Source organism: Mytilus edulis, chromosome 9 (genome assembly GCF_963676685.1).
Source record: "Mytilus edulis chromosome 9, xbMytEdul2.2, whole genome shotgun sequence".
Classification (NCBI taxonomy): domain Eukaryota; kingdom Metazoa; phylum Mollusca; class Bivalvia; order Mytilida; family Mytilidae; genus Mytilus; species Mytilus edulis.
This window is the reverse complement of record NC_092352.1, coordinates 28,848,436-28,862,485: the sequence shown is the minus strand read 5'-3', so window position 1 is coordinate 28,862,485 and position 14,050 is coordinate 28,848,436. Positions and strand designations below refer to the sequence as shown.

The 14,050-nt window shown below is 32.6% G+C and overlaps 1 protein-coding gene across 1 annotated transcript; it reads right to left on the bottom strand.

Annotated features, from left to right (window-relative positions):
• Positions 1-225: 225 nt before the first annotated feature.
• LOC139489899 (uncharacterized) lies at positions 226-13,678 on the bottom strand. Its single transcript, XM_071276744.1, has 10 exons — positions 13,632-13,678; positions 13,132-13,323; positions 12,664-12,773; positions 10,092-10,227; positions 9,810-9,935; positions 9,398-9,550; positions 8,734-8,841; positions 7,434-7,487; positions 5,082-5,157; positions 226-4,146 (listed from the first exon to the last, which is right to left on the bottom strand). Exons 1-10 carry the CDS (start codon positions 13,669-13,671, stop codon positions 3,822-3,824), a joined length of 1,320 nt encoding a protein of 439 aa, XP_071132845.1. The 5' UTR covers positions 13,672-13,678; the 3' UTR covers positions 226-3,821.
• Positions 13,679-14,050: the final 372 nt, after the last annotated feature.

Below are 14,050 nucleotides of genomic sequence, written 5' to 3'. Positions count from 1 at the left end.
AGCGGCAATGAAACACCATAGTCCACAGAAGACGATAAATACTATTGACTAATGAAAAAAGACGAAACAATACATTAAACACCACTCTAAACAATCGTCATCTGAGTGAATGAATGAAATGCATTACTTACCATATAACGAAATAAAAAAGCTCAAAATATATAATTGTATCAAAACATTAATGTTTGCTGATTGAATAGATTTATATGTTTTCTGGTGAAGTGTTATTTTTTATTTCCTCGTATGGACTCGTCACTTAAGAAACATTATTACCACTTAATCTTGTACTTCCTTTACTTCTATTGTTTTACACCAAAGCGCTATGGCAGTATTCCTGATATTTTATTCATTGCGTGTTGTTAATGTTGTCTTAATTATATTACACACACTTTATACAGTTAAGTCGGCCTCAAATCTTGACTTACATCTAGCAATTGACAATGAGGGTCGGTTGAAAACAAAGATTTACGACAAAAAGAGATGATTTCAGCTCACGAACTGTGGATTTTCCATTTCTATCTAGCAATATTCCAGCAGCACCTACATACGGAGTATATACATATCTCCCAATTAATACGATATTCCCGTGCTTGTATTGCTGATCATGATTTCTTTGATAGAGGGTTGTTGCTCACAAAGAAGCTATTAAACCAAGAATGTCAAATGGGAAGTTGGAAATATTCCTTCGTATTTTTTACGGACGCTATCACCAGATCAACTATCCGTTTTACAGATGATATCGAATATATTATTAATGTCGCAACTACAATCCCGTTCCCTTTTAATGAATATGATCCACTGAATAACACTATTTACCAATTTTGTAATAAAAATACCCTTATAGATCGCCCCCAGTTTTAATTGGGGTTTGTGTTGCTTATTCTATGTTGTGTCATGTGTACTATTGTGTGTCTGTTTGTCATTTCCTTTTTCAGCTATGGCGTTGTCAGTTTATTTTTCGATCAATGAGTGTGATTGTCCCTCTGGTATCTTTCGCCTCTCTTTTATAGAATCGGTTGAAATTCAGGAAATTGATTGCAGTTAATATCAATATTAACGATGCATGTAGACCTTAATTACTCCTCAAAAGCAAACCAAAACTGAATGCGTCAAGATGGGCAGACTGATCCTGTATTTCAATATATTACAGGAAACTGTACGATATACAGTTTATAAAAATATCTATGAACAATGTAATTATTAAAGCACAAAATACCCTTCCAAGATATTAATATGCTCAATCTACCTGCTTTGGAAAAAACCACGACACGTGCTTGAAGATAAAATATTTATAATTCTTTCTTATTGTGTTTCTCATTTCATTATACTAGCCGTAGTTTAAGACATATCAAATGGCATCATATATTATTACATTATTTTTTAAGGGCAAACGTAATAGAATTAAAGGGAATGGTTTATTTTTTCACGATGCAAAAACACTACGCGCGAACTTACAAAACATTGACAACAAAAAAAATTGTTTTGGGAATCAATTATCTAAAAGTCTCACAACTATAATCTTAATATATACAAATTACAAAGTAACAGAGACAATAAGTATCTAAAATATTCGATAGTGCAACTTTCAGAGCATGTTGTAACATTAGAAACACTTTTCATGTCATCTCTTCCGGCTTGTAGTAATCTTTGGACAATGGCCCGTTTATTGACCTTTGCAATAACAGATAAAAATACCAAATATCAGTCAAATACCATTAAATCTACTTAAATGCAAAATAAGAACAGATTTCTGACTGCTTCACATGGATATTTGATACTCACTGCTTTCCCAATTATATATTATATACCAGAAAAGTTCAGCAACCTCTCGTATTCGAAATCTGAATCTTTTTTAAATTTTTATATCGGTTGTTTTCTGTCCAGTTAACGAATATCTGTTTAAAGAGGGTCTACTTTTTTGAGTATTTCAAACACTGTTGTCTTGTTGAGAAACATTTATACTTTAATATGAGAATATAACTAATAGTTCATAACATGGTATGTAAATGTTATCACAAATGAACCAAAAATTACATTATGTCTTTTTCAGGCAATCTGTGAAAGATGCGTTGCATATCAGAAAAAATCACGTGATCTCGGTAAAGTGTAAGCAAGTAATAGTCCATCATACATTGTAACTCATTGATTTGACAGGACAAAGGTAAAACCTAATTTATTAATAGTACTATGTAAACAAAAAAATATATTCGCAGGAACTTCAGTTCTGAGTTGATATTTTGCTTTCAATAATTAACAAATGTTCCAAATAAGGAAAAAGATACCAAAAACCATCGAAATCAAATTTACAATGCCATGACAAAACACATAAAACAAACTAAAGACAAACAATAGTATTTGCATTTATTTGGACATTTCCTTCCTTTGTCAGTGATACACAGATTTCGTTTATTGAGTTTAAAACATCACTTCAGAAACGGTCATAGTAAACCAGTTTCGAAAACAACACACATCGTACGAAGCATAATAAAATGTGGCTGCCGACTTTACTGGTATTTACATGGATTTCCACCTTCATCGTTTGGTACACTGTTATACTCTTAGTCTAACTAAAAAGTGTTTTTCTGTTATAGCCAGCTTAAAGGCATAGAAAAAAAAATCTTCTAGAATATGATTCCTAGGTTTTGATATATAATATAAGCATGGGTGTTCTGTTAACTTGGTTTGGTAGTTTTATACTTTGTTTTCGATAAAGAAACTTAAAAACAGTCACGAGCTTGATATACAAGAATTGTTGTATATTTTAAGTTCCATTTTCCACCGAGTAGACTACTTGTAAACAAACCGTCCTATTTGTAAAATTCTCTTTTGAGTATGTTACATGTAAGTTCCATGTGAGATTGCAAGCAGAAAGGGCTTTTAACATCTGAGTATAATCAAGTCACATGTTCTATTGATGTAGGCTCTTAAACGATCCCTCGTTTGAAACCTCAACCTGGGACTTAGCAATGTCGTGTTGGTAGTGTGAAATGCTAAAATGTTTACTTGCAACTTAGAAATGTCCAGTTGAAACAAACAAACTATTGTGTGTCTTTTGGTCGTTTGTTATCCATTCGTTTGATGAGTTTGAGCTTTTGGTTTTGCCATTTAATTAAGGATATTCCACTTTGAATTTTTCTAGGAGTTCAGTAATTTTTGTGACTTTACTTTTTTAGTGTTTTCCATGGCATTGTTGATTTGATATTCTAATCATAAGAAATTCAAAAACAAGCCAAAGATCGATATTTTTTTTTAAAACAAATAGACCCATCTTTAAAACGTGGCTGCTGGCATCATTGGTTTATAAATTGATTTACAACTTTCAAAACTCACCTAAATGTAAAATTTTGAAGGAGGTGCTAGTATATTAAAATAAAGATTTTTGGAACATTCGCGTTTTCTTCATTTTTTTTTTTATCTATAAAGTTGGCTGCTGAAAAAAAGTGGCTGCTATCTTAATTGGCTGTTGAATGTGGCTGACAGCTTCAGTCTGGTCCAAAAAACTGGAAATACTAAAGCAACACAGACAACTTTTCTTCTTTCGAAAGACTGTTCTACTCTTAATAAGAACCCTTATCTAGTATATCCTATTATATAGCTTAAAGTTAAAGAAACAAAAAAACATCTTACAGAGTATGAATTCAAGATTTTGACGTATTTTCTATTACTATTATATTAGTATCAGTGTTCTATTAACTTGGTTTGATAATTTTATATTCTTTTCCTGAAACTATAAGTGCTTAATATTGATTTCTTTATGTTTTTACCAATGTTAAATGTTATACATGTAAATCTTTACTACAAGACACCCGACACAGCCAATACTATGCAACAGGTACTAAATAACCACCGTTGCCAATATGCTCTTTGTCGCCATAAATTTCTGCTACGTTTGCCTCTGCATAATGCACTTCAACTTCCGGTATTGTGTGGTAATGTTGTTCAGACATCAGATAACCTTGGCTATAAACATTGTCCTTTGGTGGTTCAAATTCCGATTCATTATGTTGTGTCGAGTCATCGGACAATTCGTTATATCCTGGGCTATTACCCTCTTCGTTAGAATCTTCTATTCCGGTATAGTTTGAAAATTCTGTACCAGGTAACCGTTCGTTTACCTGCTTTAGTTGTTCTTCGTAAATACGTAGTCTGTAAAATTATGTATGTTGTTAGAAATTGTTTCCTACGACTAGCAGACGGATAAAATTAAAAGGTATCGTTATGTGCAAAGTTTCTCATCAATAAAGATCGAATTCAATGAAAACTAAATTAGTAAACACATGAAAAATCAAATGAACTCATGAAATAACTAATAAATATGATATTAAGTAAACTCTATATGTTATAGAAAGTTTTCAAATGTTGATAAATTAAGACAACAGTAGTTTACCGCTGTATATCTAGAGTAGAAAGAAGCAAATCGAGTCAACAATAAAAATGAGGGACTTGCTTGTACTATAGATAGAGCGATACCGGTTGTGTCGACTGGGTACGTGTCTCCTGCGATGCATGCCTCTACTGTCAAAGTGTCATTATCGAAAATCTGACAGAGACGACTATATTAGTGTTTAAATCTGAAATCACCACGTTTGTCATAGGTTCTTGTTTCATGAAGTCAATTAGTGTCAATATCACAAAAAAAGATTTGAAATAGACATTCAGATATCGATATTTGTTTTAATCTTAAAATCACTATAATATTTGAGAAGAAAGCAAATTGGAATATAGAGTGACAAAACATCTTTAATATACTTATTCTAAAACTGTAATAATAAAAGTATGCAAACTGCTGATTCTTATTTCATGTTCTAGGTGATTTTGCTTTCTTTAAGTACAAAAATAAGACAGCCGCTAGTGAGGCACAATTAGTGCTCATTGGAAATCCAGATGTCCGCTATAATATTGGCATACCAAACTCAACTAATATGTTGTCGAACAAAAAGTCCAGCATTTTGATGGTATCATCTTCGTTGTACTTGTTGTGGAAATCAAATTGTTTTTTCAAGAAGTAAGATTTGTCAGGACGTAAAAAGCAATTATATTTAAGTTACCTGAAGATTTCTTAAAACGCATGGTATATTTACCGTTTATATGATTTAAAACTGATAACAACTACCAGAAATACCAGGATAATAATTACTACAAGTTCTACCGCTGCGACTAAAATAAACAATAAAAACATAGCAAAGGTTATCTTATAATATCATAAAAAAGTAAGTCGGTTTTCTTTAATAAAACTTCTAAAACAAATAAAAGTATCATTCATGGGACCAGAATTACGTTGTTATTGCAAAATACTTTCATTATGTAGAAATCATTATGGTTGATTTGAATTTTCTTTGTTCGTGATACTAGAAGTTATATGCAAAGTTATTACTAACCAGGTTTTTGGAGGAGTATTTCAGAATAAGGAAGAATCTGTTGATCTCCTAAAACATGCTTCAGAGAGTGGCGAATCAAAAACCCTGCATGCATTTTGATTATCACAGAATTAATAATCTTATCCGGGATAGGAAGAATCATGAGGTGAGTATTATCATAAACACACCCACACACCCAAACAAATATATATTTATATTTTCCTGTTTTAACTTACACTAATAATCAAATGTCACAAAGAAATCACTAACGGGGTTAGGCAGGTTAGGCAAGTTGTCACCATTTATATGAATACAAAAGATTAAGGACCTTGAAATGTGACTTTTAAGATAAATCCGCTATATTTGTTTGACTTTAATTGGGTATCAGTGCTACATAAAAACATATTTGTTTTTTTCGTCATTTAGGTTTATTTGCGTACTTTTGAACACACCCATGTCAAAGGTATCGTAAAAACGTGTCGAAACATTTTTACAAAATTTAAGAGAGTATGAAGTAGAAAGAAGCTAGAAAAAATGACGGTACTAAAAAATCGTCAATTTCTTGACCCATACGATTGTGAACAAATAAACTCATAAAGATACTAAATTTTGTGGTCATTTTTATAAATTTCCTGTTTACAAAATTTTAAATTTTTCGAAAAACTAAGGATTTTCTTATCACAGGAATAGATTACCTTAGCCGTATTTGACTCATTTTTGGGGAATTTTGGATCCTCAATGCTCTTCAACTTCGTACTTGTTTGGCTTGATAAATATTTTGATATGAGCGTCACTGGTGAGTCTTGTGTAGACGAAACGCGCGTCCTGCGTACTAAATTATAATCATGGTACCTTTGATAACTATTTACACCACTGGGTTGATGCCATTGCTGGTGGACGTTTCGTCCCCGAGGGTATCAACAGCCCAATAGTCATCACTTCGGTGTTGACATGAATATAGATTTTGTGGTCATTTTGTTTTTTAATTTCCTGTTTACAAAACTTTAATTTTTTCGAAAAACTAAGGATTTTCTAATCCCAGGAATAGATTACCTTATTTGCACAGCTTTTTGGAATTTTGGATCCTCGGTGCTCTTCAACTTCGTCCTTGTTTGGCTTGATAAATATTTTGATATGATCGTCACTGATGAGTCTTATGTAGACGAAACGCGCGACTGGCGTACTTAATTATAATCCTGGTACCTTTGATAACTATTTACATCACTGGGTCGATGCCACTGCTGGTGGACGTTTCGTCCCCGTTGGTATCAACAGCCCAGTAGTCAGCTCTTCGGTGTTGACATAAATATAAATTTTGTGGTCATTTTTATAAATTTCCTGTTTTCAAAACTTTAAATTTTTTCGAAAAACTAAGGATTTTCTTATCCAAGGAGAAGTTTACCTAAGACGTATTTGGCACAACTTTTTGGAATTTTGGATCCTCAATGCTCTTCAACTTCTTACTTGTTTAGCTTGATAAATATTTTGATATGAGCGTCACTGGTGTGTCTTATGTAGACGAAACGCGCGTCTGGCGTACTAAATTACAATCCTGGTACCTTTGACTATACCAGGACTTAATTTTGTGTATACGCCAGACGCGCGTTTCGTATACAATAGACTTATCAGTGACGCGCGAATCCAAAAAAGTTGAAAAGGCCAAATAAAGTTCGAAGTTTCTTTCATTACGAATTTAGAAATCATAAACCCAATATTATTTTGACACAACATTGCGAAAGTCAATGGTATTCCAAAAGCACCCTGCAGTAGTGGTGCTTACCATGATATTCATAATTGCCAAGCATTGATAGTTTTCCTGTCGAAGGTCAATTGTTATGTCAGGGCACTCCTGCTTCCTTTGCCAATAAAAACTGACCGTCACGATAAAGGTTTATGGCGCTGAAATTGATGTCAAACATCAATCAATCAATCCGTTCGTTTTAGATTATAGAGTTTGATTATCTCTTTGAAATTTTTCGCCTCTCTTTAACTAAAGAGGAAACTGTTGTGTGGTTTGTTGTATTTCGAATATAACAGAATGACTTCACAATTATTCATAAAATCAAACCAACTTACTCGATGCAGGAAATGTCACAATATGTGGACTGTAAGCGATCTTATTCCTCGATACTGAAACATATAAATAGAAACAGATTTTCTACACTAGTGAATTCGGATTTTGATAAAATACATAAATACGCTTTTTTTAGCTCACCTGACCTGACTTTTGTCTGTTAACTTTTACAACAAGAATGTGTCCAAAGTACACGGATGTCCCACTCGCATTATCATTTTCAATGTTCAATGGACCGTGAAACTGGGTAAAAAATCTAATTTGGCCTTAAAAAAAAAGTAAATTGATCAACCAAAAGGGAACATGTGTACTAAGTTTCAAGTTGATTGGACTTTAACTTCATTGAAAACTACCTTGACCAAAAACTTTAACCTGAAACTCACACTTTTAATTTCTATGTTCAGTGGACCATGAAAATGGGGTCAAAAGATTAATTTTGTTTTAAATTAAGAAAGATCATATCATAAGGAACATGTGTACTAAGTTTCAAGTTGATTGGACTTTAGCTTCTTCAAAAACTACCTTGACCAAAAACTTAAACCTGAAATGGGACGGACGGACGAACAGACGCAGAGACGGAAGGACGCACGGAAGGACGCACGGACCAGAAAACATAATGCCCCTCTACTTCGGTAGGTGGGGCATAAAAATCGCCTTCTCTGAAACTAATGGCCCAAATTTAATCAAACTTTGCCATAATCATCACTAGTGTATGTAGTTTAAAAATGAGCCCGATGACCCCGTTTTCCAACCATCATGGCCAACATGGTCAAAAATAGAACATAGGGTAAAATGCAGTTTTTGGTTAATATCTCTGAAACTAAAGCAATTAGAGCAAATCTGACGATGGCAAAAATGTTCATCAGATTTGGAATTTTCTGCTCTGCACTTTTCAGACAAATCCGACAACCCCTGCTGCCCCTGAGTAAGTAAATTTACGTAAATTTTGCAGCTTTTTGTTATTATCTTAGACATCATTATAATATATAATATCTAATACTATTAATTTTGATTTTAACCTTATTTAACATGATTTCCAAAGCATCAGTGAATACAGGTGAGCGACACAGGCTCTTCAGAGCGTCTAGTTTATTTTTATTCTAGGGTCAGGGATTTTTCAAAATAATTGCTCTTCAGAATTACAATTGTTATACTTAAAAAAGTGAGTGATGCTTTTTTTTTAATATCATTTTCATTTTCTTAAAAAAAAAAAAAGGAGGGTTGGACGTATTCTTCTTCATTGAAAATAATCAATATAAGAAATATAGTCGCTAGAAGGAAGATTTGAAATTGCACACTAACTTGACCGGGAACAGAGGAATGGAAACTTTCTTGAACATTCTTCCACAGTAAATTCATTTGTCTTTCCTTTCTTTACGGCAACACAAAATTTTGTTCCTGAATGTTTTCCTGCAAATGAATTAGTTTTCATATATTTGATCTGCTTACTACCACGACACGACTAGATTTAAAATGGCTCAACAAAACAGACGGGGAGGAATACAAAAAAAATATTAAATTAATAGTGTCAATGAAATTAATATTCAAACATAAATCGGCACATCAAATGATAAAACAATATCTAACAAAACAAACTGTATACACAGCTGTGTACGGGTGATACGTAATACAAACGGCAAATATGTGCGACCTGAACCTGGGTCGGAATTCCGAAAGTTTAGATAAAAGGCAAAATCCGTAGCTCCATAGTCCGCAAATTGTCCAAAATTTCAGAAGGACCTATGAGTTACGGTTCCGAGGCAAAGTTCATCTGAGATTGTGCTTTTGACTTGTCTCATTTGCATATTATTTTTACGATTGACATTTCATCTTTCCTTTGTCCATATGTTCCTTGTTTCCTATTGTAAATTAACATTGAATATGCCACAATATTTATACAAAACATAGCAAATGGTAATACAGAATTATCGAACATTTGGTAGCAGACTAGCAGTGTAATAATTACCTGAAACCAATGCATGTGACCTAAAAATTGGAGTCCAGAATTTTCCATTATTTTTGGCCCGCCTTCCTATAGTATTTCTGTTAAACAATACAAAACTTCCCTCTTTTAAACATCTTTCTTGATAATTATGCCATGATTGTCTTATAAGCTCAGCTAAAATTGGTATTAAATCAATATGCTATTTATTAAAAATGATTCATTTATAAATATATCATCTTCAAATATAAGGATACAAAAATATGATATATATTTACATGTCAAGCAAATACGAATTAAAACTTGATGCTGTAATTCATAATTTTGTGGAAAAAATAGATGAACACTTCTAATCTTTTATCGATTTGGTACTTTTAAATGTTACACTACGAATCGATTTATGATTATTCCTTTCTATAAATAATGACAATCTTACTTGATGTATTCCTACATCCGTATAAATATTTTGCATTGCAGTCACTGACAGTAAATCGGTTTTGGTCTCTATTTGTTGTAACACATTCTTGTTCTATATACGTATTTGTTGTCGTGATTTTGATATCTGTAAAAGAATGAAATGATAAAATGCTGCAAATGAATACGATGGATAACATGATTTAAATGTCAATTGTGTGATAGACTTCTAGTTTCGCATACAATATATAAAAAAAAATGGTTTGAAATTGATATATCCAATCTAACACCATATTAATATTACCTTCAACAAATGAGAATACCAGAGCTGACCGACCGGAACTACAAGGAGTGTAGCTGGCATTGGTGCATACTGTTCTGCAGTCATTTATGTCACCATTAATTGTAGGTTTATTTTTAAGGCAGTAGCATTTAGAACTCTAAAATACACAGAAGCGCATCATAACAATTAAACAACGAGACAGGACGAAACACATTGTATTTTTTTTAGAATTTATAACTCAATAGAACGAAAGTAACTATAATGCTTTGCGAGAATAAAATGTCAAAAGCGTATACTAAAAGGCAAAGTCAATACCAAATTCAACAGGATAATAAGGTTAAGGCAATAATTTTAGCAGTGTATACCAAGTGAGAACAAATTCCAGTATGAAATTGAAATGAAACAAAGATTAATATATGCCTTATTTTATAGTTAGACACTAATATTAGAAGAACTATAAACTATATCGGGTTCAAACTGTGAACGACAAAATTATTGTATATCTACCTTTGTGACTTTTACATTCTGATCAAGTTATATGTTCGTCAAACGCGCGATTCTACGTCAAATTTAGTGTTAATCTAAACATCAGCCTGTCGGGTAAGGATTCTGTCAAAGTACTTAAATAAAGGCAGCAGTGGTATACCGCTGTTCAAACTCATAAATCCATGGACAAAAAACAAAATCGGGGTAACAAACTAAAACTGAGGGAAGCGCATTAAATATAAGAGGAGAACAATGACACAACACTACAATGTAACACACACAGAAACGGACCAAGCATCAGACAAAATCCCACGAGAATAATAAATATAACATCAAAACCAAATACATGAATTTGGGATAGACAAGTACCGTGACACGTCTTATCGCAATGTCAATTTACACTCAAAAATAAGAGAAAGCAAACGACGCAACGTTAACGAACGATAATATAACAATGGCCATATTCCTGACTTGGTACAGGACATTTTAAAGGAAAAAATGGTGGGTTGAACCTGGTTTTGTGGCATGCCAAACCTCCCCTTTTATAGACATGTGAAATATAACATTAAAATGACAACTCAACACCACAGGACTACAATATAAATAAATTGGAGCACACAATTGACAAAGAAACACACGAACAACAGCCAACAAAAGGCAACAAGTTCAAAATTTTAATACGCCAGAAGTGCATTTTGTCCACTCAAGATCTAATAGTGACGCCCAGATACAAAAGTTTGAAAGCCGAAACAAGCACGAAGTCGAATAGCATCGAGGACCAAAATATCAAAAAAGGTTATGCCAAAAACGGCCAGGGTTTTCTGTTAGTTAGCAGAGCATCCCTATTATTTAGAATAATTTATTTTTTTGCAAACAGTAAATTTATAAAATTACTATACAATTTTGATTTACAAATAAGATTTACATGATGAAACTGAAGTATTAACTAATTACAGGAAACAACTGAAATACATTACATAACCAGACATTTGCAACACAAAATGTAGACACATCCGAATAAGTTTAAACCTCAACGCCAAGTGACGTCATATTTGAAATTGTAAAAAATGACAAAAAAATTACGTCATTTGAATTTGTAAAACAGATCACTAAAAAATGAAAAATGACGTCACATTTGAATGAATAAGATAGAATTAGGATTGATTTTAGATTATATTTGAACTAAATACTGATATTGCATTTTTAGTCACGTTTGGTAATTAAAAAATTAAACAACATAATGACAAACCACAATATATCATGTGGTAAAAATGTCCTTAGCTAGTTTGGTCAAAGTGACATCGTATGGATCCACCAATTCGTGATGGTGTCCATAAAATTTACGGAGTGTCAATTTTAATCTGTCCTCCTCATAACTTTGTTGGAGCAGTTTCTGAGTAAGGAGCACACTCCTGTATCTGAAGTCCGTATAGTGTGAACAAGCACGAGAATAACGTATCAATTGTGATATGTAAACACCATACGAAGGGGCAGAGGGTATGTTACTGCTGAGAAATGGGAAATTGATAATTGGGAAGTTGAAATCGTCCCGTTTATCATAGATTTTCGTGTGAAGTCGTCCATCTACGTCAATGTTGAGGAAAAGATCAAGGTATGAAGCAGTCCTTCTAGTATCAGTAGTATCCTTTATTTCAAATATGTCAATCATGAATGAGTGGATTTAACATACATAAATGAAATACAAAAAATAAGAAAGCAATGAATGAGGTTGTTGAATTTGATATATTCCTTTTTGTGCTTCTTTGTTAAATATTTGTTTGCTTTATTGGGATTAAGATTATAACTCAATGATGACTGCTTAACCCCTATTTTTGACATTTTTACCTAATATGTCAGAGCGTTTTGTTCATGCATCATTGTCAATATAATAAAATTTTATGCGACTTTCATACAAGTGAGAGGTTTAGTAAGCTATGTAACACCTGGTTCAATTCATCATTTTCTGCATAAGAAAATACCTGTACCAAGTCAGGAATATGACAGTTGTTATTCATTCGTTTGATGTGTTTGAGCTTTTGATATTGCTACTATCACTACAAAGTGTTAAATTCACAAAATACAAGTTGTTGAATTCACAGTAACTTACCTTGAGTACGAAGTACGAAGCAAATGAATAATCAGAACAATGTTGTAAACAATCTTCCACAGTTTGTACATTTTTGCCAGAATCAATAGGTGAATAACTTCTTCCACATCCTGGTAATTAAAACATTCAAATTATTTTATTGTTGGCCTTCAATTGTTTCTGCCGGGTTGTGTCTCTGACACATTCCCCGGGTCCATTACCTTTTCTATTATTACCTATTTCTACAATATTATTTAGAAAAGGATGATTTTTTTTAATGTTTATGTTTGAATTCCAAGGGGAAATTCAAAAACAAACGCTCGTAACATACTATTGGTTTATTATGTGTGTTTCATTGTTCTGATTTGTACTCTCAGCGTGTTTCCTTTTATGTTTAATATGTAATGTGTAGAATGTATAAATGGTATTGTACTAAACTAGATCGTTTGTCAACCATTAATGAAATTGTTAGTGAGACACGTAACATACCTATAAAAGCAGCAAATTTGGTGTATTTTATCACAGTTCCAGTCCAAGCTTTGTCACCTTCCTTGAAGGTCGTGTTCTCTGATAAATTACTAAATGTGTCTGTGGTGTTGATGTTGTTAACTTCTTGTAAAGAGCATACCTGGGAACTTGTTGTCCAGTTACTTATGGGAAATCCGATAAAGATTAAACACTCTAAAAAAAAAACATAAAAGTTTTATTTCTAACTTGCATAACCATATTGAAATTCGTGAAATCCCCTTTTCTTTTTATATTTTTTGAGAATCCTTCCTCAGCCAGAAACCCAACGGTGAATAGTTATTTTTGCATTAAGACAAATTATACACACTTGTTTGATTTCAAATAATGCCTCAAAACCTTAAAAGATTATGCTTCATAATTTTAAAACCCCTTTTCACTGTTTCTTATCAAATTAATGAAAAGTATGCTTCTCAACATTAAGTAATCGTCATGTGTGAAAGAAAACCAAATGCATAACTTACCGGAAAACGTTATGCAAATTGTCAAAATGAAGAGCTGCATTGTCGCGTGTATGTCTCCTATATGAATCAATTAATTTATTAATTTTGGTAAAGTATAGTTTTAATTATTTCCTCGTATCAAATTGTCACTTAGGAAAAATTATTTCAACTACGTTTTTTTAATTCCTATATTTGTATTGCTTTTGATTGCTAAGGGACGATCACAGTATTCTCAACATAATCAACCGTTTATGTTGTGATTAGTTCCCGTTTTAATTTTTTTCCTTACGTTACATGGAATGTATATATTCGAGTGTCTCTTGTAGTGATACTTGAGGCAACAGTGAAGGTGAAAGTTCAAGACCTGTTTCAAACATTGAAGAGATAACAAACTCAAAAAGGACCAAAATGTAAAGCAAATGAACATGAAAAAATCTAAA

Excerpts from the sequence above, each read along its gene's own strand:
- LOC139489899 (XM_071276744.1), bottom strand. The coding sequence starts at position 13,671 with ATGCAGCTCTTCATTTTGACAATTTGCATAACGTTTTCCG. Across the intron at positions 13,324-13,631 it reads AATTTGCATAACGTTTTCCG|AGTGTTTAATCTTTATCGGA; the intron begins GTAAGTTATGCA and ends TTTTTTTTTTAG. Across the intron at positions 5,158-7,433 it reads TGTGACATTTCCTGCATCGA|TCGCAGCGGTAGAACTTGTA; the intron begins GTAAGTTGGTTT and ends TGTTTATTTTAG.